Source organism: Haliotis rubra, unplaced genomic scaffold (genome assembly GCF_003918875.1).
Source record: "Haliotis rubra isolate DU_JTF1 unplaced genomic scaffold, ASM391887v1 Scf135, whole genome shotgun sequence".
In the NCBI taxonomy this organism is placed as follows: Eukaryota; Metazoa; Mollusca; class Gastropoda; order Lepetellida; family Haliotidae; genus Haliotis; species Haliotis rubra.
The window spans coordinates 1,745,635-1,770,568 of NW_025765281.1; the positions used below are offsets into that span (position 1 = coordinate 1,745,635).

Below are 24,934 nucleotides of genomic sequence, written 5' to 3' on the forward strand. Positions count from 1 at the left end.
TTTTGATGCACAAACCTGTCCAATGTTTGTTAAAGTGGTAGATGTTTTAAACAGTATTCGACAGTTTCACTCAGAAACATAAGCATCTATGGAAATCTAACACGATTTATTATTCCAAGTATACAGATGTTTTTGAAAGATATCCATATGCTGATAGCTACTTCATCCCCGTTGCTGGGGGCGAGGGTAACTAAAGTGATAATTGACCATCTTGCTCTTCTGCTGGTCATGGTTGTTAGGGATGATAAGAACACAGGTTGTCATGGTATTTGCAAGATAGTTTCCCGAAAACAGCTTGTTTTCACCTAAATAATTAATGAAACACAGCAGTTGTATTTATTGAACTTTTTAATTATGGAATAAAGGTTTATCCATAAAATCATGATATAATAGAGCATTTGGTATGGCTATACTATCATGAGTTAATATTAGTGAGTTCTGGTAGTGTAAAAGTATTGCTTTTATCAGTTCAAATTTATCTTTTGAGACATATCTGCACCCTCTGTATAGTTTTTGTTGTATTTGCTGGTTACAACGAAGTGTGTTTTTGTGACATTGTCATGGTTACAGAGTAGTATGTGGTACAATGCTTATTCACACATTTTTATACCATTTGAGTGTCATCAATATTGCTATGAGCCATCTGTATGTCTTAATACAACGAAACTAGCTTCGTGTAAAGAATTAAAACTTGTGTTCAAATAGTTTTGTGGGAAATAACTTTCCACTAAGTCTTAGTCACTGTCTTAGAATTTCACACTATTCAAAAAGAACCTCTTGTAAGAGTTCCTTAAACCTCACAGAAATTACATATCACAAGTCTTTGTTGAGTGTATATATTTGATAGATGTTTGCTTTGAGTTTTAGAAATACTCAATAAAACGACCATGGATGATTTGATATTGGAATTGATGCAACGAAATACATGATACAAACAGACTGGATAAATGATGATAAAAGTTATGTATTTCTTTACTAACTACTTAATGACGAATATTCCTGCCTAAACAGAAATGAGAGCTTAAGGGCCAATCTACTAATCAGCTTTTGGGGTCATTTTAGCTCCCCCGTTAAGTAACAGTGAAAACAGATGAGTCACCATTTTTCACTCATCTGAAGGTTAGGAATAAGTATCCTTGTGTTGGTATTCTGGTATATTAAGATATGTGTTGTATTGTTAATGATTTATTTTTATTCAATTAAAGTAAAAAAATAATTTCAATTTCTTTAGTGTATAAATTGTTTTTATACAAATGTGTTTGTGATCATTTGAGTAATGATCACATCATATCAAAAAGATTATATATTCAGCACGGTATTATGTGGTGGAAACAGAGCAGAGAAAAAGAGCAATAATTGTTGTTAGCATTTTCTCAAAACAGGTATGAAGCAATTATTCTTATGTTTAGTATGTGATACAAGATTAATGTATGTCACTTTGGTTTATTTATTGATCATTAATTAATTTAATGCAGGTAATGTACAGGTAACCTAGCTGTAGATTGTTTATCTGTATCAAATACGTAGTGCAGATCATTGAGGCACTGCAGGTTGTAGACCTGTTGGGTTATTACTACTCGTTAACAAAGGACAAGCTATGATCAGGGAGCTTTGTGGCTTTTCACATATGCATAATTTAAGAAATGAGGAAAATATTGACCAATCATTATCAAAGTTATCAGATGTGTTCATATGAATGAGAATAAGACTATTCATTCCAACACTTGGACAGATAACACTAAAATGAAGAGGTGAAGCTGATATGTATCAAAAGGCATGTTTAGAGGATTATCAGGAACCGTTTTCCAATATTTTAACATGAGCAAATCTTTGACCCAAAGGCAAGATGTACATAAGAAGTTTATTGCTAAAAGATTTATCTTGGATCACAGACTTCCTCATACTAAAACCGTCCTTGAAGTTTGAGAAATCCATACATATCAGGGCTCGATTTAAGCATTGGTGCACTGGTACAACCTGAAACTGCAAACTGCAACCTCATATTTGTACCAGCTTGCACCCAGGGCATGTTAATATTTTGCTGTTTAGAGAACACAGGCTTCAGCTGGAAAACAGAATGATGAGGAACTGGCTTGGGGCAGTGACTGATGAGTACATGGACATTGACTGAATGACTGTTTCTGTTCAGGTCATGAATTTGTATGAAGTAAGATCAGACCCCAGTTTTAATGATGCTCAATACCCAAACTCAAGTATTATATGTAATTTCATATTGAACAGTAGGTGCAACCGGTTTTTGTATGGTGCAACAACTTTACGTAAGGTTGCTTCCTGAAATCCAGCCCTCTTTGCACTCTATCTGAATCCTGAATTTGCAATGGAAGGAACACTTCTTCAACTTTACTGATTAATATTTCCAACTGGCCAAATTTAGCCCTTCCTCTACCTTGTCCTTCAAATTGAAGCATAATACTAGTCAATGTAATGGTCATTGTGTTGGTTTAGAAAAAAGCACAATTGGCTAGTGACCATCATGTATTTAACCTATTGTTGATCTCATAGAACAAATACTTGGACATTTTGCCAGTTTTGTTGCGTGCTGCACAATTTACTTTTTTTTCAAAGAATACTTCCACAACACACTGGAATTTCTTTTTGTTACTGTGTGCAGATTTAGATGTATATACATTTTACAAGTTTATTCTGTCTTTTTTTATGCATGTTGAAAATTTGTTTTGTCTACACTTTTTTGTATTTGTAAAGATTCTTTTTAGTGGCATTCAGTTTTTGGTTTTGCCTTTCCACTTGTATGTACTTGCAACATTTTACATTGTTGATACATTTTTTAACTGATTCACGTCCTAGACACATGATCACAATTTATTTATCAAGTTAATAAAAGTATGTCACAATATCTTCATTGTTGTTTGTTCCTGATCAAAGGCTATGACTATCAGTGTTCTTGTCATGGTTTCTACGTGATCTTTATATATTCGCCTGAAAAAGGAAGTGTGCATTTAAAATATTATTATATTTCAAAAAGTAAATATCAGAGGAGCACGAAATTCAAACCTGGAGATACCTGAGTGCTATGGAACAGAGAGGTACACGTGTTAACAAAACTGCATGAGACACTGGAGGACGTGATGCACGTGAAGAAGAAGGCATGCTGTTGCCTGTAAGAAGTGTGAAATGCATGCAAAAGTGCGAATGATATGCCTACTTAATGCCCACACATGGCCAATCCAAACGCACACATTGTCAACTGAATAGCCCAAGGCGGCCCGCCACAATGTAATGCCAAGATTAACAACAGGTGAACGACACATGGGTTTGCTACAGTCTGGTTGTACCCAGCGGGAGGTTGCTCAACATTTTAATTGTTACCGTAACACCATATCAGCATTAGTCCGTCGATATGGTCAACAAAATATCGTCAGAGATCGCCCACGTTCAGGGAGACTAAGAGTTACAACCCCTGCGCAAGATCGATGGATTCGACTGGTTCATCTGCCTAATCGGTGTCAACAAGCAACAACAACAGCCCGTAGTATCCCCAACTGAAGACGGATTCATCCTCCAACCGTCATCAACCGCCTACGAAGTTACAGCTTACGTGCAAGGAGACCAGCGATACGTCCCCTTATGACATTACATCACCGCCAGGCACGGTTACAATGGTGCAGATGACACCTCAGACAACCTGTTTTGGTGGAGATGTGTGATGTCCACATACACCCCGTGTTGTGCAACAATTTCTCCAGCAACAACAACTTGATGTGTTGCCCAGGCCAGCAGTATCACCGGATCTTTCGCCAATTGAGCAAATTGATCGCCGCCTTCAACATCTGCCAAATCCCCCCAGTAACGCTTCATCATCTCCACATATGGAATAACGTTCCCCAGGTCTTTCACGCTCGACTAATCTCATCCATGAGGCGTCGTTGTACAGCTGTGGTTCAGGCCAACGGCGGCAATACACGTTGTTGCAGTTGTGACTTTCTGTTTTTACCCTTTCAACTTGTGGACCCTTTACGTCCCTACAGTACAATAAAAACATTCATGTGTGCAGACAAATACATTTTGTTTTATGCAATACCATTGCCTTTGGGTGAATGTGTTACATCTAAGAGTATTTTTTGCAATGCACAGTTTCTCTTTTGAGTTAGTATATATCTCACGTGTAATCACGTTACAAGGTTGAGCTTCTTGTTATAAAGCTTTATTGGGAACTGTCATGCTAACAGTGGCAGGTGTTATCAGCACATAGCCTTGAACAGGAAGTCAGATGAGAGTGATCCCCCCTTAGTATGTACTGCAAACCTAAAACTAGTATTATCAATAATGCTATGTTTAGTGAGAATCTGTTTGCCAGACATACATATGTTACATTATGTAAACAAATAGTGACCCAGCTGCTTCATTTTGTCCTGCAAACACAAGCTTAAGAAATTCAATACAAAGGACAATTTGCAATACGCAAATTCTCTATTTTCAACTTATCCATCTCACATCTTGTACCATTCGCCCGAACACACCCCTAAAGCTCCCGTATCTGGGCACTGTGGCAGCCTCTGAGAAGCATGCAGCATGCCCTCCACTTGATCATGTTGTCCCTTTGTGTAGTCATTTTCTTCTTGGAGCAATTGTTGTAATCTGTGCAGCGGGGTTGGACAGTGTCCAGATACGGGAGCAGTAGGGGTGTGTTCGGGCGAATGGTACAAGAGCGGCCCAAAACTTTCTTATCAGTTCGTTTCCACTCAGCTCTCGATCATGAGAGATAGAGTACAAGACGTGAGATAGGATAAGTATAATAAAGTACAATTTATTGTTAAAATTTTAAATTTTATATAGAATTTTGAAACAGGTTCTTATAATATCACTTATTAAATGTTTGTAAAAGTACAACTTCTAAGAAGAAATACATATATTTACATGAGCATCTAAAGCAATGTTTGTCTTTACTGCAGCAATAAAACCACTCTGAAGTTATTGCTGTCTTCTGAAAACGTTAACAGTGTAAACTGTGCAGGAAACATATACATTCTTGTGGGTATACTGCTTGTAGTTAAATGGAAATTTTCAAAATTAAATTGCAAAACCAAGAAAATCTTGCACCTATGTAGGCTAGTATAGGCTGAGTATTACTGTTACAGAAAAGTGTTTTCCCCATATCCTACTTTCTTTTGTAGCATTGATAGATTTTATTCTGACGGAGAATTGTTTCCAAAATTTCCTTCAAAATCCTCATTCCCTTCTTTTTAATCAACATGTTCACAGTTGACAGGAGTATTTTTAATCATCCGTGACCATATCAGACAGAGAACTGGTTCCGCAAATTTTCGGAATCCATTCCACTGTTTCTCATTGTCAGACACACATCTGAGTCATTGACGAGTCTATGGGGAACTCAGTTGTAGCAGTGCCAGAACTATGAAAGAAGTCTACATCAGGAATCTTCTGATGATGCTGTTGATGAACCATTCGTTTGTGAACCGGAGATGGTCTGAATCCCAGGACAGGAAGGTGATGCGGCCACTCTCGTACAGCGTCTTCAGACCAAGGTAGTCCTATGAGACATATATTTACAGAGTTTTATCCTTGTTTAAAAAAATATACACAGGGAGAATATATTTTGTCTGAATATCGACAGTTCTCTGTAGTGTGAGTCAAACAGAGCACTGATGTTGGACGACATACTCACATTCTTGTAGAGGTCACTCTGTGTCATGTTGTATAGCTCTTGAGTCTGCCCTGGGGCGTAGAACCCAAACCACTGTGAATGACAATTATAATAAATTAGTGATTATAAAAACATTTAAATGTGCACTTGTATTAGTAGTATTATCACCATAAAGATAATATTGATAGAAGTATTACTTATAATGATTGTTATGATGATCATTCTTGATAAACATGATTGTATTATTATCATCATCACCATTGTTGGTGCTGACCTCACTCTCCTTGGGCTGCACCATGGTGTCGTGCAGGAACATCACCAGCACCATGTTCTTCAGCTTCAGCAGGTTCTCCTTGTATGTCATGTTCTTGGTCTGAAAAATAGATCAGGACACGTCATCCCCACCCCAATCACCCAAAACAACACAACTACAGGAAAACAAACAACTCAAGTCCTAAATAAAACCATTGAGGATGCTTACCGGTCGCTCCTGGTTGATGTCAGCAAGGAAGACACTCTTGGCTCGATATTCTTTTTCTTTGAGAGGTTCATGCCAGTATTGTGCTGGCACCAGGCTAAGGGGAGACAACATGTGAACATGGGGATGGTTCAAAACAACACTGACATTTTGTTATAGTTGCACTGTGATGGTAGTATTGTGAAAGTCATCCTCGATAATTTATATAATTTGATAATACAATGGACACAATTCAGACCATAGCATTATCTTGCATCCAGATAACCCCGCAAGGATCTAAAATAGTGTCAGAGCCACTAGCTCTTGTCTTGTGTTGCTGAAACTTATGAACACAGCCAACAAACCAAGAACATGTTCGAGGAGAATCTAACCCATGATTATAGGTTACTGGCCTACTAACAGCACACAACACGGTTTGGTGAATTGCATTATTTAAAATGACAGCTTTAGATTACCAGAGAATATATTCGGATTTTCTCAATTACAGAACGGCTACATATATAGTGACACTCTTTAGTACTTACTGGTCTTGTATAAATCTGAAACAGTGCATACAAAAAATGAACATGACTGCTAATACTGGCATTTCTTTATTAGCTTAAAAAAATATCATTTTAACATGGGTTAACGTTTTCTTTCTGACGTTTGTGTGTTGTGTGTGATTTTGTTTAGGGTATATTTTTGTGTACAGAAACGTACCTGGGGTACACATCTGTACTATCCGTGCCAACAACGATCTCTTCTGCAAAACTGTGTGCCGAAACTGCGTGGTATATGTCCTTACCTGTTGTGATGCCTAGTTGGACACGAATGAGTAGAGCTCGTGCCATAGCACTGATACCTCTCGTGTTTGAGTGATGCATTGCTACCAGTGTAGTTAGAATATTGGTCTTCAGTAACCCATGCTTGTAAGAGGCAACTAACGGGATCGGGTGGTCAGGCTCACTGACCTAGTTGACACATGTCATTGGTTCCCAATCGCGCAGATCGATGCTCATGTTGTTGATCACTTGATTGTCTGGTCCAGACTCGATTATGTACAGACCGCCGCCATATAGCTGGAATATTGCTGAGTGAGGCGTAACACTAAACTCACTCACTCACTAAACCGAGGTAGCAAAGGTACTGTAAGTCCCCATGGTCTCTGGTATGGTAATCTACCTTCAGTTGTTGGCGATCTATAGCCTGTTTTTATCTTGTATTGTCCAAATAGTGCTATTAGTTTTAACCTTCCACACTAGTTTTAAATCTAATTGTGATATACTAGTTGTTTTACTGTCCTTCGATGACAGGTTTTATAATAAAAACATATTCCATTTCAATGTAAAATGTTCTCGTCACGATATCGCTGAAATATTGCCGATGTGACGTTAAATATTAACTCTCTCTCTCTCTCACTAAACCGAGATGTGGGATAGATAGTATTTTGATTTAAATTTAAGTTAGTATTTTCGCTTTAAAATGATGCCATCAAGTTAACAGTCATTTTACAAATTATTGCAAAGTTTAATTAATGTGAGTAATGTTTAAGTCGTCAGAGGGCCATTTTGGTTGATCCGATAATGTATGCACGAGAATGCATGAATATGTTAATGTAGGCAGGACGTCACAGGTCAGGAAAGGTCAATGGAAGGTGGATGTTTATATGCGTTCATGCAATCTTGTAGAAAACCCTTTATAAGACGTGAAAACAAAAGCAAAGTGTAATGAATAGAGCTATGTATAGCGTGCTGCCATAAATAGATAGAGAGTACCTGTCAGCCCAGTTTGAATTGAGCGCGCTTGAAAACTCACGTGACCCCGTCGTTTCAAATAGCCCGCGCTCAACAGACCGTGCAACCTACTTCTTCAGCTTTCAATTGAAACAATGGAGGGTGCGACTTGAAACTATTGATAACAATTTGTAAAGAAGGCGCTGAATTATTCAGCCCTGTCCCGACTTGGATAGTTGAACCAGATGTTAAAATGATAGTTCATGTTAGCTTTTCCTTATAAATGAAAGGTTATGAAAAAAAAATGTACGGTTTGAGTTTTAACCGTGTAAACTAAAATATGTATACAATTTTAGTTTTACTTCAGACTGCACTCAGAGCCTACTATTTGAAACAAATGGTTCGTAATACACATGGATAGACATATATCTATGTTATATAGCACACGTACAACACCATGAAGGTAGATCTGTTGGGAAAGAGACAGAAGCAATAGATAATAAATGTAGACGCAAGGAAACTGTTTATTGAAACACCTGAACCTGACTATAACGCTGAATGCATCCGCGCTCGCCAGAGCGTGTGGCTTACTTTGTTAAATAAAGAGAACTTTCTATGGAAAACTGGATACAGGGTGTGTGTGTGTGGTGAAAGTTCATATGCTGACTAAAACTGTTGTATTAACCTTTATCATGCCAGTGTTCCCATACGGGATATATCATAAAAGGCTTTGTAACTTTTTTATGCGTGAAGATAGATTAATATTTTTTAACCATATTGATCTGAAGATAATTGCCAGTGTTCTAACATTTCTAAACCATATTTTGATTTTTGTTAAGAATTGACGAGGGTCCACAAATGCCCCCAAAACGTGTTTTTAGCCGAAAACGGTCTATAAAAAAATTGACAACTACAATTGCATTATTTTACAACTTTTTTGACATGTCCTTGTAAACAAATGATGTAGGTATATAATGGCAAAAGAAATTTTATCATTGTAGCAGGAATAAAGGTCATAATTTTGAATTGACCTTAAATGTTCCCATATGGGCAGGATCATCGTTAAAATCAAATCATTCACATAAACTGCATTAATAAATAAGAAAAACAACGATTGATCTGTTCAATTCTTTATTTCAAATAGTATAATGATAATAATATAATTATTATTCTATAGCGCCAAGCTTCTATCCATGCATGTTGCTCAGTGGCGCTTTATACAGGAGATAGAAGAAAAGGTCATTCAGAATAGCTAGTCAAAGACTTGCTTGCAGAGGTGTGTATAAGAGTCTTAAAATGAGGTGTGTCACAATCCTTAAAGGAAGAGGTAGATCGTTGCACAGTAGGTGAGCTGAGGCAGAGAAGGCTCGATCACCCATTGATGATTTCACGATTAGGGCTGATAGGTGAAGATAGTCGACAGAACGGAGAGTACGTGTTGGTTGGTATGTGCTGGCATATTTCCAGACAAGGTTTCTGACACGATGATTCATCAAAGACACAGTTTTAAACTAGAAGAAGTATCTTGTACTGAATCCTGAAATTCAGGATAGGTGTTAAATGCTCAGTTCGCGGCGCGCGCGTTACAACTCTTGCTGGCGTTACAACCCTTGCTGCTGCATTCTGGATTCGCTGTAACTTTGGGATCAGAGATGAAGGAATATGGAAGAAAAGAGAGTTACAATATTACAGTCGTGATGTGATGAGAGTCTGCATAAGAAGTTTTGCCGTTTCATGGTCAAGACGATGGCAGATTTTACCGATGTTGTGAATGTGACGATGCAAGTTTTGCTAAAGTTCATGACATGATTTTCAAGGACAATACTGGATTGAAATATGATTCCAAGATTTCTTGCAGATGGAGTGGTTCCGACAGATTGGATCAAGCAAGAAACAGCCTTTCCTGTAACACCGAGTCTTTCCCCAAGCGAGAAAGCAGTATCGTATGGTCTATGGTGTCGAAGCCTGATGATAAATTAAGAAGGACCAGCAGGGTGACATTCTGCAGGTCCATTGCCCTGATGACGTCGTTATGGACACGAACAAGCGCAGTCTCTGTGCCATGTTTGGATTTATAAGCACTCTGGAAGGCTTCAAGCAGGTCGTTATTGAATAGGTGTCCTTCAAGCCTTCGTGAAACAATTTCCTCCAAACATGTTTAAATGAAAGACAGATTAGATACTGGCCGGTAGTTGTTTTAAGTCATCCAGAATTACATTGGCCTTTTTAATGAGAGGAGTGACGACTGCCTGTGAAAACTTTGGGAAACGTGGCATTCCCCAATGAGCTGTTGACCACATATGGATAATGAACTGATGAGAGAATGTAAGCTTGCTTTCAACAGTCATATGCATGTTGGTATGGCATCCAGGCTAGAAGACGTTGCTTTAGCTTTGGATATAGCATGTCTTATTTCTCTTGGATAGGTTAAGGAGAGTTCACACAAATATGTACCACTGAAACATGACTCTTTGAAAACCTGATTCTGCAGAGTATCTTTAATGTCAAGTTCTTGACATATATGCCATATCTTGGAGTGGAAAAAATCTGCAAATCTGTTGGCTTGAAATAAATTGTCGGTATGTTCTGGAAGAGTGCAATTTGTATCCCACTTCCAGAGACTGTTCAACAAGGAATATAATTCCTTGAAATTACTCCTGGCGCTTTTGAAGAGCTGGCGATGAATTTATAATTTTGAACAACGCCATTGTCTTCAAGTTGCACGGCATATCTGTTTCTGTTTGCAGATGTCATCGTTATACCAGCCACAGGACGAATGGCAACAGAACTAGACTTCATGCTTATCAAATATTCGTGATAAGCAAGTAGTAAACACATCAGTCTAATCATCAACTCCACAAGAATCAGAGTGACTGAAGCAGCTCAGAAGATCCATTGTCAACTGCCTAATGCCTATATTTCGAGTCTTCCTGTAGCTAATTTCTTATTTTTCACTTGTTTAGGTTTATTAAGTTTGACAGAGCACTGAAGTAGTGAATGATCAGATATCTGTTTGCCAGTAACATCAACGACATCCAGAATATCACAACTACCTTTGGTTATGACAAGGTCTAGTGTATGACCTAATCGATGAGTTGGACCAGACACGTGTTGTAGGAGATTGAAAGACACGCGGAATCGACATGGATACTGAAATCCCCCATTAGAACCAGATGACCTGGTTCAAGGCCAATATTGACATGGCTGGGATAACATTCAGACACACTTACCAGATGATTTTAGTCGCTGCAATCTTGTGAAGAAAACCCATTCTAGGTACATTAGTGGAAGTAGCAATCAATACCAGTCTTCTGGGCGTGTTCCTTGATTCAATTTGTCACTTGATTCTCATGTATCTCATCTTGTCAAAACCTGTTTCATGTCACTCCGCAACATTGGATACATTCGCCAATATCTTACAGTTGAATCCGCCAAGACTCTTGTATTGCCACTTGTAATGAGTAAATTTGACTACTGTAACTGTTTACTGGCCGGTGCATCAAAGACCCAGATAGCCAAGCTGCAGAGAGTGCAGAACGTCGCCGCCCGTATCGTGCCTCGCTCTGGAAAATATGAACACATTACTCCTATACTGTACACTCTCCACTGGCTTCCAGTCGAGTTCAGGATCCAGTTTAAACTCTTATGCCTTGTTTTCCGCTGTCTCACTGGAACTGCGCCTTCCTATCTATCCAATCTTCTATCCGTGTACACACCTTCCCGATCTCTCCGTTCACAGGAAAAGAACTTGCTTGTTGTTCCCAAAGTAAAGACAGTGATGTATGGAAAGAGGTCCTTTGTCCATGCAGGATCTATAGCCTGGAACAGTCTCCCGCAGAGCTTCAGAGACTCTTGTGACCTTAATTCTTTTAGATCCAATCTAAAAACACACATGTTCAAGATAGCCTTTGAACTGTAGCTCTTTACCATTAATCTCATCTTTATCTTGTGCGCTTTGAGCATGCTTTAGCATGGATATATGCGCGTAACAAATATGCTATTATTATTATTATTATAAGTTATATACCACCTCATCATCGTAATTTATGTGATTGTCTAACAAACATTTCATTACCTAGCTCTTCCCGGGAAATTCCTGCATCATCGATTTATGTGTTAAACATTGTTTTGTTTACTAAATTTCAAGAATCAAAGAGATTTTGCAAATATATAGTTTTGTTTCATTTTTCACGATGATCCTGCCAATGTTCCCATATGGGAACATACCGGTATCTCTGGAACCGTTTGTGATATCACTTTGAAATTTTGGATTTTTTCTTAGTTACACCATTATGAGATTGTCCTGTAAATTTGAAGTGTTTCTGACAATTGGATCTAGTACCGGTATGATAAAGGTTAAGGTTAGACATTGACTTATCACAGTTCACAAACATGTTAATATGTCCTGGAGTCGGAATGTACAGGAAATGTACAACAGTTGCACAAATAACAACGAGGGCAGATTTGGTTCAGGTTGGGCATGTTATTACTTACACAGTCTTACTTACACAGTTCGGTAAAGACCTGAGTGGTCTCGACTCGCCGATTGATACGAGTTGTGGTAGTCATCACTTTGACATCTTGTTAACACATATATAATCCAAAATAACATGTCAATAGCTCTGTAAGCATGTTTACTGTGTATTCAATATAGTATTGTGACTTCCATAGGTTTCTAGAGGGCTGTTGCGCATGCGCATGATTTCAGTTGAGACGTCAGATTGAGAGCTACTCCACAGTTCAGTACAAGATGTCTTACCTCTGTGACACATGCCTCGGCCTGCTACCCGTGGATGCCAACGGTGAACATGACAAGGGTTTATTTACCTGTGTTTACTGTAAGAGAGAATTAAAATACACGTACCACCGTTTTCTAACACATACCGACAAGTGTTGCCATGAAGAAGAGAGTGTCTTTCCAGATTCCCTCTTGTACATGTCACAGCAAAGTACAAGAATAAAACTCCACGCCAGGGTCTGGCAACTGACAGTTTCACTCCTGCCACCCTGACGGATACGACGTCCTCTTTCATTGACCTTTCCTGACCTGTGACGTCCTGCCTACATTAACATATTCATGCATTCTCGTGCATACATTATCGGATCAACCGGATCAACCAAAATGGCCTCTGACGACTTAAACATTACTACTAATGTGAGCACAGACCGCTCACATTTTTGGCATTTAATTTACTCTCACATTTATTTCGAAATATAAAGCAAATAGTGTACAGATCTGTTACAATTATTGTACGAGTTCAGAACACACAAGATACACACGCAGCATATGGTTCGATGTTGAGTAGGTGCTGGGCCATGGTACATATTCTGTCATTGTCTCCTAGGCACTTGGGGAGGCCATTCACACCTATGTGAAAATAGATTCATGTCTGCACCATAATTCATTCAATGTTTCTTGGAGGACATTGCAAAATTAAATACACCGATTTAGGTAAAACCCAAATATTTTTACAAAAAGATTTTGATTGTTTTGTCGCACTAATAATTATTTGGGATATTGACAAATAGGCTGACTTTACCTTGGTGTTGTCCTCCAACTGAAATCAGGTTGAGCATTGGGGGAGTTGGACATTTTGAGCGATGGCCCTCCTAAATGAACAAGGAGAAACATAGTAACCATTGCAGAAGTCATGTAGACTAAAGAAAGATCTAGTGACCCATGAAGATCCGGGTCTTCAGCAACCCATTCTTGTCGTAAGAGGCGACTAACGGGATCGGATTGTCAGGCTCGCTGACTTGGTTGACACATGCCATTGCATCCCAATTGCGTGGAACGATGCTCATTATAGTGATCACGGGATTGTCTGGTGCAGACTCGATTATTTACAGACCGCCGTAATGTATCTGGAATATTGCTGAGTGCGGCGTAAAACAACAAACCAACCACAAAGAACTAGCTAATGTGTATGAGTGAATGAGGGAGAGAGGGCGCGCGTGATATGTAATTAGACATATGTCCAGATAATGTGGGCGTCACAATGAGTCATTCTTACAGCTGAGCATGGACATACACACTCAAACCGGATGAGAGATAATACAGAGACGACAGCGAGGCAGTGAAAGATGAAGGGTAGCAGATACGCACTGAGAGTTCCACTTACATGAACAGTGCTCCCTGGGAGAATCCAATAGCGTTGTAGCCATTAGACAGCTTCTCGTCACCAGCCAACTGCTGGCAGGCCATGTCAATCTGCTTGTTGACATTCATGAGGAATCCATTCGCTATGTCCTGTAACCATGGTAACTAATACGTTAATCTTAACGTAACAACTTAATCAATAACAGTCACATGATACTTGATTTTCATATTTATCATGATTATTGACAAATAATATCACAACTAAAGTTTCACTCACAACACTTAAAAAATACGTCACCAAGGTCGTGAGTATTATTTCACAAAATTCGTAACCAAGCACATTACTTGTTTTTGAAAAATATTAAGTGGCATTTTTGTGTTTTTTTCCTGTTAAATATTATCATATTTTTCAAATTCTATGTTTTTCCAAAATATTCACAACTTGCATGCATAAATGGAATAACGTTGCATTGGACTTCCTGGCACAAAGTGCTATATAGAGAATTTCCATTCAAACTTTGATCATGGTTCCTGGGTTCATTATGTTTGGTAAAAGATGTCTTTTTGCCAGTTTGCCCCCCAGGGTGTCCAAGGATAGAATCCTTGATAAATCCCCGTGGTTCATACAAAACTGGCACTGCCATAACATTATTTGCAATGATCATAGTTTCCACGGCGAAATTAGAGCAAACTGCAGTCCAAGAGGGCTGGTATGGATTACCCGAGTACCCCCGTAGGGCAGATATTTTCGCTCGTCAATATACTGCATGGATTCGTTTTGTCATAATACGGTTTTATTGTCAATTGTAAGTGATAGTGTAATAGATGGTAACTTACAGTTAATATTCGTTCTTCAATCATAACAATGAGCACGACAATATCGTTCATTCTACACTCTTCAAAAGAAAAAAAGAAAACTTATAGGCATTTTCAGCCGTTCATTTTGATATATTTCGACAACAATCATCATTAAGACAGTTCCTATGTTTGAATCCCGTTAATCATGTCGTGGTTGTAGTGTATTGCGCGCAAACGCATGCCAAAATGTTTTTTGTAAACGTGTCTCATAAAAAATAAAAACGAAACATGAACAGTGCATGCAGAAAAAGTTTTCCACGCAATGCACGTGAGAGATCTACTATAAAAGACCAAACCAAATTGATCATTTCATTACGAACTTTATGATGTAAACGAAGAAAACAATGCCAAGATTGAATGCTTCTGACCGAAATTTCGCCATTGGACGTCTGGAAAAAGGGGAGACCCAGTCTGAATTTGCAAGACACTTCAACGTCCACCACAGCACCATATCTCGATTATGACATAGATATACCTGCTTCAATTCGACCCAAGATCGTCCCAAACGGACCGATTCATCCGGGTGTTTCACCTATGTCACCGATTTCCTACAGCAACGGACACTGAAGGTAGGAGAGAAGAGGGAATTCGAGCATATCGACCAAAACTTTGACCTGTCCTGACACGACTACACCAACAACGACGTGTTCAATGGTGCAACAGAGTACAGGCATGGAATCTGGGGAACGCATGGAACGCGTTTGGTTCAACGATAAATCGCGTTTTCTCCTGCAACGACGGGATGGGAGACAACGTGTCTATCGACGTCAGCACGAACATTTTGCACCGAACTGTGTTTAACAGGTGGGCAGATTTTGGTGAAGAAAGCATCATGGTGTGGGGAGCCATGTCCTACACGGGTAGATCAGAACTAGTGGTGGTTCAAGGCAATCTTACAGCAAATCGCTACATCGACCAAATCCTGCGACTGCACCTCCTCCTGCTTTTGAATCGCTAGAGGGAGCTGTTTCAACACGACAATGCTCGACCCCCACACAGCTCATGTAACAGGTGCCTATTTCGCCAATGCAAACGTCAATGTCCTTCCCTGGCCTTCCAAATCGCCTGATCTGAACCTGATCGAGCATCTGTGCGACGAACTTGATTATCGTCTCCGTAAACGTCACCATCGTCCTCAGATAATTACAGAACTTGCCAACACATTGCATGAGGAATGGCAAAGAATTCCCCAAACAAAAACACTGACGACTTGTGCAATCCCCTTCCAAGGCTGTGTTGAGCAGTGACAGCTGCAAGGGGTGGTGTCATCAGTACTGGCCTGAACGCACCCTTGTGTCCACACATGTGCAGTGAGTAAACTGAATTAATGATGACAATGAGTGAGTGAGTTTAGTTTTACGCCGCACTCAGCAATATTCCAGCTATATGGCGGCGGTCTGTAAAAAATCGAGTCTGGGCCAGACAATCCAGTGATCAACAAATGCTGACAACGACAACAATACATAATATGTTGTTCATCTGAGTGTCGGATTTCCTGATTTTTCTAATTTCAAACTTAATCGACTTATGTACACTTAAATACCCTTAATACATTTCCTTATTTTTGGCCAATGCGGTGTGTGTGTGTGCGTGCGTTCGTGCGTGCGTGCGTGCGTGCGTGTGTGTGTGCGTGCGTGCGTGTGTGTGTGTGTGTGTGAGAAGAGTGTATATATGACTTTGTGTTACATTATCGATGAATGGGCAGGGGTGTACGCATGTTCCTCAAATCCAACCAAAGCCTATCGAAGTTCAATGGCCATGCTGACAATGACTGGAAAAGTATCGGACTTGAATAGAACATCATGTGATCAGTTTTAATTCATCCATGATTGAAGATCCCAAGTTCAGTTTAAAATTATTATTTTTACTTCTTTTGAAAAGTGCAGTGTAAGATATTCATCTATGAAATTTCCGATTTATAAGGAAGTAGAAAACAGACACCAAATTGAAGTATTTAACAACAAAACTTTAATTTGAAGAACTGGTATGTTTGGGGTAAAATGTGGGAAGAAATATCATTTCACGTAAGTAAGGGAGTTATCCCTAAATACAACTGTAATGGGTACCCAGGTTTGGTTGGTTAATGCTACCTCAACCATCAAGTCGTTAATGCCCAATTGTCTACTGTATTTATTAGGACATTCTCAGTGGTTATGAAAATGTCCCCACAAAGGCATTTGTACATCTCAGATCGAGTCCTTGACCACCACTTCAGAGTTAGCTGCCTTTTACGACATGCAACAGTGTTCACGGAAGCCTTTCTAAGGACACATCTCCTTTCTAAGGACACATCAGATCGAGTCCTTGACCTTTAACACATCACGGAAGCCTTTCTCCGAGTTAGCTGCCTTTACGACATGCAACAGTGTTCACGGAAGCCTTTCTAAGGACACATCAGATCGAGTCCTTGACCACATCCTCAGGGTTAGCTACCTTTTACGACATGCAGCAGTGTTCACGGAAGCCTTTCTAAGGACACATCAGATCGAGTCCTTGACCACATCCTCAAAGTTAGCTGCCTTTTACGACATGCAACAGTGTTCACGGAAGCCTTTCTAAGGACACATCAGATCGAGTCCTTGACCACATCCTCAAAGTTAGCTGCCTTTTACGACATGCAGCAGTATGAACTGAACCAGAAACCACTTCCACAGACACCTCAGACGGGGTACTAAGGGACACATCAGATCGAGTCCTTGACCACATCCTCAAAGTTACTTTGCAGCAGTATCAACTGAGCCAGAAACCACTTCCACAGACACCTCAGACGCGGTACTTACTTCCTCAACATCTCTGCCTATTTTTAAGGACTTGACATAGACACCATCCATGGTTCTCTCAATGAGACCCTTTGTGTCACCCAAACTCAGCGGGTCACAACAACTGTCCCCTGGAGACAAAGAAAGTAATCAGTGTTTTTCACGATAGTACATTCACCACGTCTATAATTATCGAGTTTGCTAAGAAATAAATAAAAATGCAACATAATCAGGATTATCCAAATACATTATGTATTGTGTAAGCTATCAATGTTAAACATAGCAATGCTACCATAGTATTGGCAGATTTTGAAACTATATTTTCACTACACATAATTGGTTACTGATAATGGCTTAAACTCAGCTCGTGAGTGAGTGGGTGAGTTGTATTTTAGACTGCTTTTAGCAATATTCCAGCAATATCACGGCGGGGGACACCAGGAATGGGCTTCACATATTGTACCCATGTGGGGAATCAAACTATCTCATGGTGTAAATTCAAGTACAAATACTTAAGCGGTTTGAGACTTTGTTAAATGTTATCCGCAATTTTACTATGTGTTAAAAACAGTAAATGTCTCCGGTTTTGATCGTTCACTGAAAAAGCATAGTGTATCAACAGTGAGTAAATATACGATATCTGAACGACATAACAATATATGAAATGGATTTCCATGCTTATGTATATCGTTCAGTGTATGAAATGGTTTGCCATAAATGACGAAAATGTATTTTCTTCTCTGGCGTTAAACGACGAGAGGTCCCACACGCATGAAGATAAGGGACATTACTCTGCTATGCTTAAACTAGGCCATTATAACTCAAGTCACATGGAGAGAATTTGCTATGGATAATGATGTCATATTTTCGTGATGTTTTTGTCATGGCGAACCAGACTATTCCAATACAAAAATCCACACTGTAACGACTACGGTTTTTTTATATCACAAATACCAGAAATGATTAAATCACACAGTATGAGAAAGGACGTAATAGCTAAATGGATGGCCCTTTCGATCTATTATGTAAAGTTGTTCTTAGATTCCCATACTCTCTTTGATTGTGTAGGTGTATTTTGACTAATGTTGCACCATTATTAACAGCTTCTTTGAGTGGCATTTTAGAAGTTGGGAAGTACAATATAGAACAAACTTTATGGATAACATCAGACCTCTGTTACCAATTCCGACAGCAAATCAGCCATTTCCGACCACATCAAAGCAAGCCCCAATCATCAAATAGAGTGGTCTGACATCACCATTCTCTCTAACAAACAAACAGACTTCACCAAACGCAAGCTCACCGAAGCCATCCACATCAAACGCCAAAAGCCCACCATCAACCGAGACCAAGGATACTTCATTCCATCCGCTTATGATGCACTCATCCACCAAGCCCAATCTACTGTATAAACTCTGCTGTATAAACATCTCATTATTATTTGTACATCATTGGCTTCCACGCCTGTCCTTTGTCTACTCTCTGGCTTCATCAGCTTTCTGCCTAGCCAATTTATGTTAATTATGTTGTTTTCTTTGTTACATTGTTACATCCAGCATATATATACTTCCCCCTTCTTCATGTTCCATTATGCTTGACAACGGTACAAGAATCTGTCTCGAAACGTCGCACTCACGAATAAAAGAAGTTGTTATCCATAAAGTTTGTTCTATATTGCATTATTAACAGAATGTCAGCCATATCTTCAAATGTAATGAAATTACAGAACAAAATTTCTTAATGACACCATTTCAGTTGACGTCATGTTTTATGTATTTGGCAACGTCGGAAAAAGACAACATTGGTATGATAATTAGTACATATCTCATCTTATTTTCGATTAAGGTATACGAAATCTTGGTTTGTCAGTCAGAATTTGACACTCTTTTGACAGAAAATGAAATGACGGGTTTTACCATCTAATTAATGTCCTGAATAGATAAACAGTTAGATAGTGTTACCATGTATCTCAATGTGGACAACACGTGCCTCTGCTTAGCATCAATTTCACGTAAATTAAAGAAACTATTTCAACACACGCAAATATATTGTCTTAGTCGGACTTGTGACTATTTCTCTTCATAATTCTACAATGAAATATGAACGAAATGCCCCTTTTGTACGGAACTATCAGAATAATACTGTACGGTTTGATCAAAGGAGGACATAGTTTTTCACAAAATTATTGGTGCAATTCTTGCCGACATTAAGTCAATAGTTTTATATCCTGTCATCATATTATTTTGGTAAATAGATCTTGATTATGTAGCAGGGCAGGCAGTCAGTTCTACTTTTCTCGATCCCTGCTAACTTGCTCAATTCCTTGATCAGGTTGCTCTCAAAGTTGGCTCCTTGATCCGAGTAACCTGAGAGGAAAACCATAGTGAATGAAGAAATCGTTGAATAGGACTTCTGCGGTGGTCTTAGCAGTCATGTTCCTTGTCGGGTAGGCCTGGGCATATGACGTGAAGTGGACTGTCAGAACAAGAATATGCTGGTATCCCCTCTCGACATCTCCAAAGTCAGGAAGTCGATGCATACAAGCTCGAGCAGCTAGTAAGTGGTCATGGGTTCTAGTGGGGCTTTGCTTTCTGATGTTGTTCTTAAGAGACATCTGTCACAGTTCTTTATCCACTTGTCCATCCCAGGCGAGCAGAATCTTTTGCTGCAGAGGTGACTGAAAAATCCTCTCCAAACGATACAGACACTGCTCAAACGTGTCAGAAAATACAATAATGTTGTCCAGATAAGTCATACAGATTTCCAGGTAAAGTTTCCCCAGCATATGCTGCTTCTGTCAAACACTTGAACTCATAAAACCCCAGTGGGCCGACTGTGAATGCTGTTCTTCCCTTGTGGTCTTCCTCGACGTCAATCTGATGGTATCCAAACTTCATATCCAGCATGGTGAAGAATTTAAAACCTGCAAGTCTGTCAAAAATTTCTTCAACGTGAGGCAAAGTATAAGCATCTTCAGTAGTTCGTTGATTTAAAGATCTAAAGTCCACACACATCCTCAATGAACCATTTTTCTTGTGAACAAGAACAACATTTGAGGCCCAGGGACTGTAAGAGCATCTTATGACAAGTGAGTTGATGTAAATGGTCTTTCCCCTTTTGGAACATAGATGGTGGTATGCGTCGGTGTTGCTCTTTAATCAGTGTGGTGTCTGTCAACTCTATTCTGTGTTTCACCTCGGTGTAGTGGCCAATGTCCAAGTCTCCGGTGGAAAATACATCACTGTACTGTAGGAGTAGTTCTTCACCCATCTTCTGTTCCTTGGTGACTTTGGGGGATATCTTTGCCTTGTCCAATGGATGTTGTTTCTCCTCAGCAGCTACTTGCTCCAAATCAATAGGGACTATCTTCTCTATCTGCACAGGTTGTGTCTCACAAATGATAGCCCTAGGGGAGACAACCATAGTCTGTTTTGTGAGATTGGACACTTGCATTGGTACTTCTATCATCCTCTTGTGTTGGTAGCGGAATAAAGCAGGAGCTATCTCAAGTCCAGGTGGTAAAGTAGACTTCTTACTTGGCTGGATCATGATGCATGTATCTCTATAGGGTAGCTGCTTGTATAAAGAGCACTTGACAGTCACAGTCCAGTTGGGTTTAACGTCGTACTTGTGACCTGACGTGTCCTTGAGCTCCTGATGTAACCAGAACACCGTCATAAGAACAGAACTAGATCTGTGTTGCTGAATCTGACCCTGCATTACACGTCTATCAAGCATATCCTCAAGGCGACAACCCCATATATGCTGTGAAGTCCTTGACGAGCACTTTAGAACTGAGCCATGAGAGCTTCCCCTTGCTCAGTGATGGAAGAACTATACACGCTCTTGAGTGAAGCAGAGTCACCTAAACGCATCACAATGCGAGCTGCATCACCTCTCAGTGCTTTCCCAAGTGCTTGTCAAGGAATAGCAGGGAGTGGAGTCATCCCACAGATGACATCCTTAACTTGTCAGCTTACTGGCGGGGTTAACCTCTTTGGTCATGTGGACAAGGCGTCCGACTTCGGAACAGAAGGTCCGTGGTTCAAATGCCAACACGGAACTCGGAAATTTTATGGCCGCTACAATTATTTTATAGAAAACAAGATGTGTATAGCGCTAAACGTTAAACATATGTTATGTACTGCTCTAAATGTGTAAATACTATGTAAATATTGTTCTAACAAACCATAATTATAAAAGGGTTATTTATGACTATGATCTACGTATGATCTGATATCGAACAAGGCACAATGTAGGTAATAAAATTAGTTTCGTGAAAACATATCTGAAATATGCCTAAATATACATCATAATATTGAAACTATAAGCAGTAGGATTTGATTATTGTGTTTACTTCTTCACCTCAAAGAAATCACCAAATAAGGACGACCATGTTGACGTATGACATCACAACCGGTGACCGATTGTTCACAAAATGGCGTGTTCACTAGCATCGGTACGCAGGAGTTTGCAAGTGATTAAGGGATTATTTGTACATAATTCTTTTGTGTAAATAATCAGTAACATTCTGATTATCTGCCCATTATTATCCTTGTTGTTTATTTTATTGTTTTCATTGTAACTAAGAAAAGAAATCAGAAATGCCGATAATTATCCTTGTCGTGCTGCTTCAGTTTGCGTCAGTCATGACGTCACGCAGCACAGAAACTTTGAATTTATCAAACTATTGTATTGCATCTATTTGTATTTGTTATTTGTTATTTCTTACTGCGATACTCTTTTCATGCATATTCTAAACGCATTGAGCCAATCCATGCAACTATTAGACGAATGGACGTCTGAAATTTGAAAAAAATGGGACACAGTGTAAAATCTGAAATTAATGTTTACAATTCAAACCAGCACAATATTACGAGCACAGCGTTCGTTTTCACACCCAATATGTTTCGTTTGATTTCATCTAGACGCCTGGCTTTGGTGACAAAGCTTATTTGTTTGACTTTGTCACAGCTCTCTCCGTGCGTGCGAGGGTAGGGTAGGTTTCTGTATTCTGATTTTTGCTAGGGTACATGCCTGTATGCAAAAACGTACCTGGGGTACATATCTGTAGTACCTGTTATGACAACCGTCTGAATTATTAGTCAAAGCTGCTGGTGTTACGTATCTTTAAATGTCGTGAAAGCGTCCGCGAACCCTATGAAAACGGGCAAAAGTTATAAGCGATGGCCCGAAATAGTTTCCATAGTATTGAGGGTGTCTTCTCTTATTGCCTATCAAAAGAACTTCACGGTTCAGGGCTCACACTAGTTTGAACCTTGACTCCTATACCGTAATGAACGTATCCATGCTTATTTATTGTCAACAGATGGCATCACCTTTCGTCACGTGACTAACTGTTTATTGACAGCTAGAATCGAGGTAGGTTACAGCTCACCTGGCCTTAAATTCACACCTGAACCAAAAAAAGAAAAGAAAAGAACACGGGAGGTCACCCACGGGAACCAGCAAGGGGACGTCGCTATGTAGCAGTTGATCAGGGCTTGCTGCGAGCCAAGACCAGGCTACTCACTGGAACCATCACTGTCCACTGACTCAGTATACTTGGTGTTTGGGAACTGAACAACAGAGTGAACGTGTACAATGTGACTTTAATATGACCTGCCATGAGAGTAAAGTACTCTATGACGTGCGTGTAGATCTATGGTCTATGTTTAACCTACATAGCGATAACGGGTCCCTAGTACTCACTCGTAATAACGCGCCTCAGAAATTATACCCGGTATCCTCCCAAAACTTCCACATCCCAAACCTTCCACAGCTTATAACAACAAGATTTCTGGTTGACTGCACACATGTTCGTATACTGATTACCTCAGTCTGTAATGGTGTAAGCCATTACACAGTAATGAATACAAACAATCACTTAGTAATACATTATATATTTTATTAGTAATAAATTAATATATATTTTATAATGACAGGGATATTAACAAAAATACGTATCTTTTCTAGTTACATATAGCAGTCTATGTAGAACATTTATGTAGAACTTATGTCCTATAGTCTCCAAGATTTCACCCGCACATTTGACAGTCATAGTGGACGGTTCCGTCTTGAAAAAATCTGACTGACAAATTTCATTAAATTATCTTTCAAAGTGAACATATAAAACTGGCTATTATTAAAAATGTCACTACCGTTCTTGTGTCACTACCATAACAATTAATGCCAATGTCCATACCATAACATTATCAATTTGCTTATTTAATTAAAATCGATTTATGTGTTTATGCCTGGATTTGGTAGTGCAAGCATGTTTGGTAGTAGAGCTTCAAGTAAGCATAATACAATTCATATTCTCATTTTTATTTTTTGCTACACACTACTTTATATTTGCAAATCGGCCGTTAGCCATGTTATATTGTAAAACTACATATTTGAATATACATGTACATTAAATGTACGTTAAGCTTGCATAAATTATGTTTTGTATATGCAGAATAATATGAACATAAATAACAATATTTCAAGGTAAAACAAGAAAACAAAATTTACATTTTAATATGCACGAATTTATATTATATATATTTCAGATTTATTAACTAGCTGCTCTCTTCTCTACTAAAGTCTCTACTCTGTCAGGTGATGGTGTTATTTCAGTTCAGTGCACTTCCCGGGCTATCCTATTACCTAAAAAAGGGTGATTTTTTGTTTTAACAGTTTGTGGTAGTATTGGGATGTGGAAGTTTTGGGATATAACCATATACACAGTTGCTTCCCTGAAGCGTGCGAAGTTGCCATCCATATACTCGTCGTATATACTCGCTTCTGTGTTAAAGTCTTAGATATTTGCCGCTCTGAATTAAAGACAATGGTACTCTATCTATCTATATATATATATATATATATATATATGTATATAGATATATAGATAGATAGATAGATATATGACGTGAGTGTAGATCTATGTTCTAAGCTTAACCTACATAGCGATAACGGTTTCCTGTGTATCAAGGCTATCGACGAATATAAATTTAGGTTACGGTTCTGTATATGTAATCATCGTATCCTGTAAAAAGCAGAAATATTATATGTCAGCAAATTCTGCTATCTTCTTAAAGAGGAACATTTCTTTTTTTAAGATCTTCTGATGCGTGGTTGGTGTGATAACTGATCCAATTTGATTTCATTTCTGTGATATTTGCCTGCCGGTCCTATCTGCCATTATTGTGCAGTACAGACATTTTGTGAAACATGTATATATTATCAAGTATGCTTTTAAACAGCAGATACATGTGTCATACCAACCACGCATTTCTTACCCATTCCATGCCACATCACAACAGGTGTATGTGCTGCACACGAACCCAAAAATACCACAGCAGCGAAACAAACTATCATATCGAAATACGCCGCCAT

The 24,934-nt window shown here is 39.0% G+C and overlaps 1 protein-coding gene across 1 annotated transcript; it reads right to left on the minus strand.

Moving 5' to 3' along the window:
- Positions 1-5,394: 5,394 nt before the first annotated feature.
- LOC124267969 (palmitoyl-protein thioesterase 1-like) lies at positions 5,395-24,934 on the minus strand. Its single transcript, XM_046702967.1, is given in 10 exon segments — positions 5,395-5,531; positions 5,666-5,737; positions 5,919-6,017; positions 6,126-6,219; positions 6,647-6,661; positions 13,115-13,202; positions 13,375-13,441; positions 13,953-14,084; positions 17,573-17,682; positions 24,838-24,934. Coding segments are annotated over 10 exon segments (900 nt in total). The 3' UTR covers positions 5,395-5,405.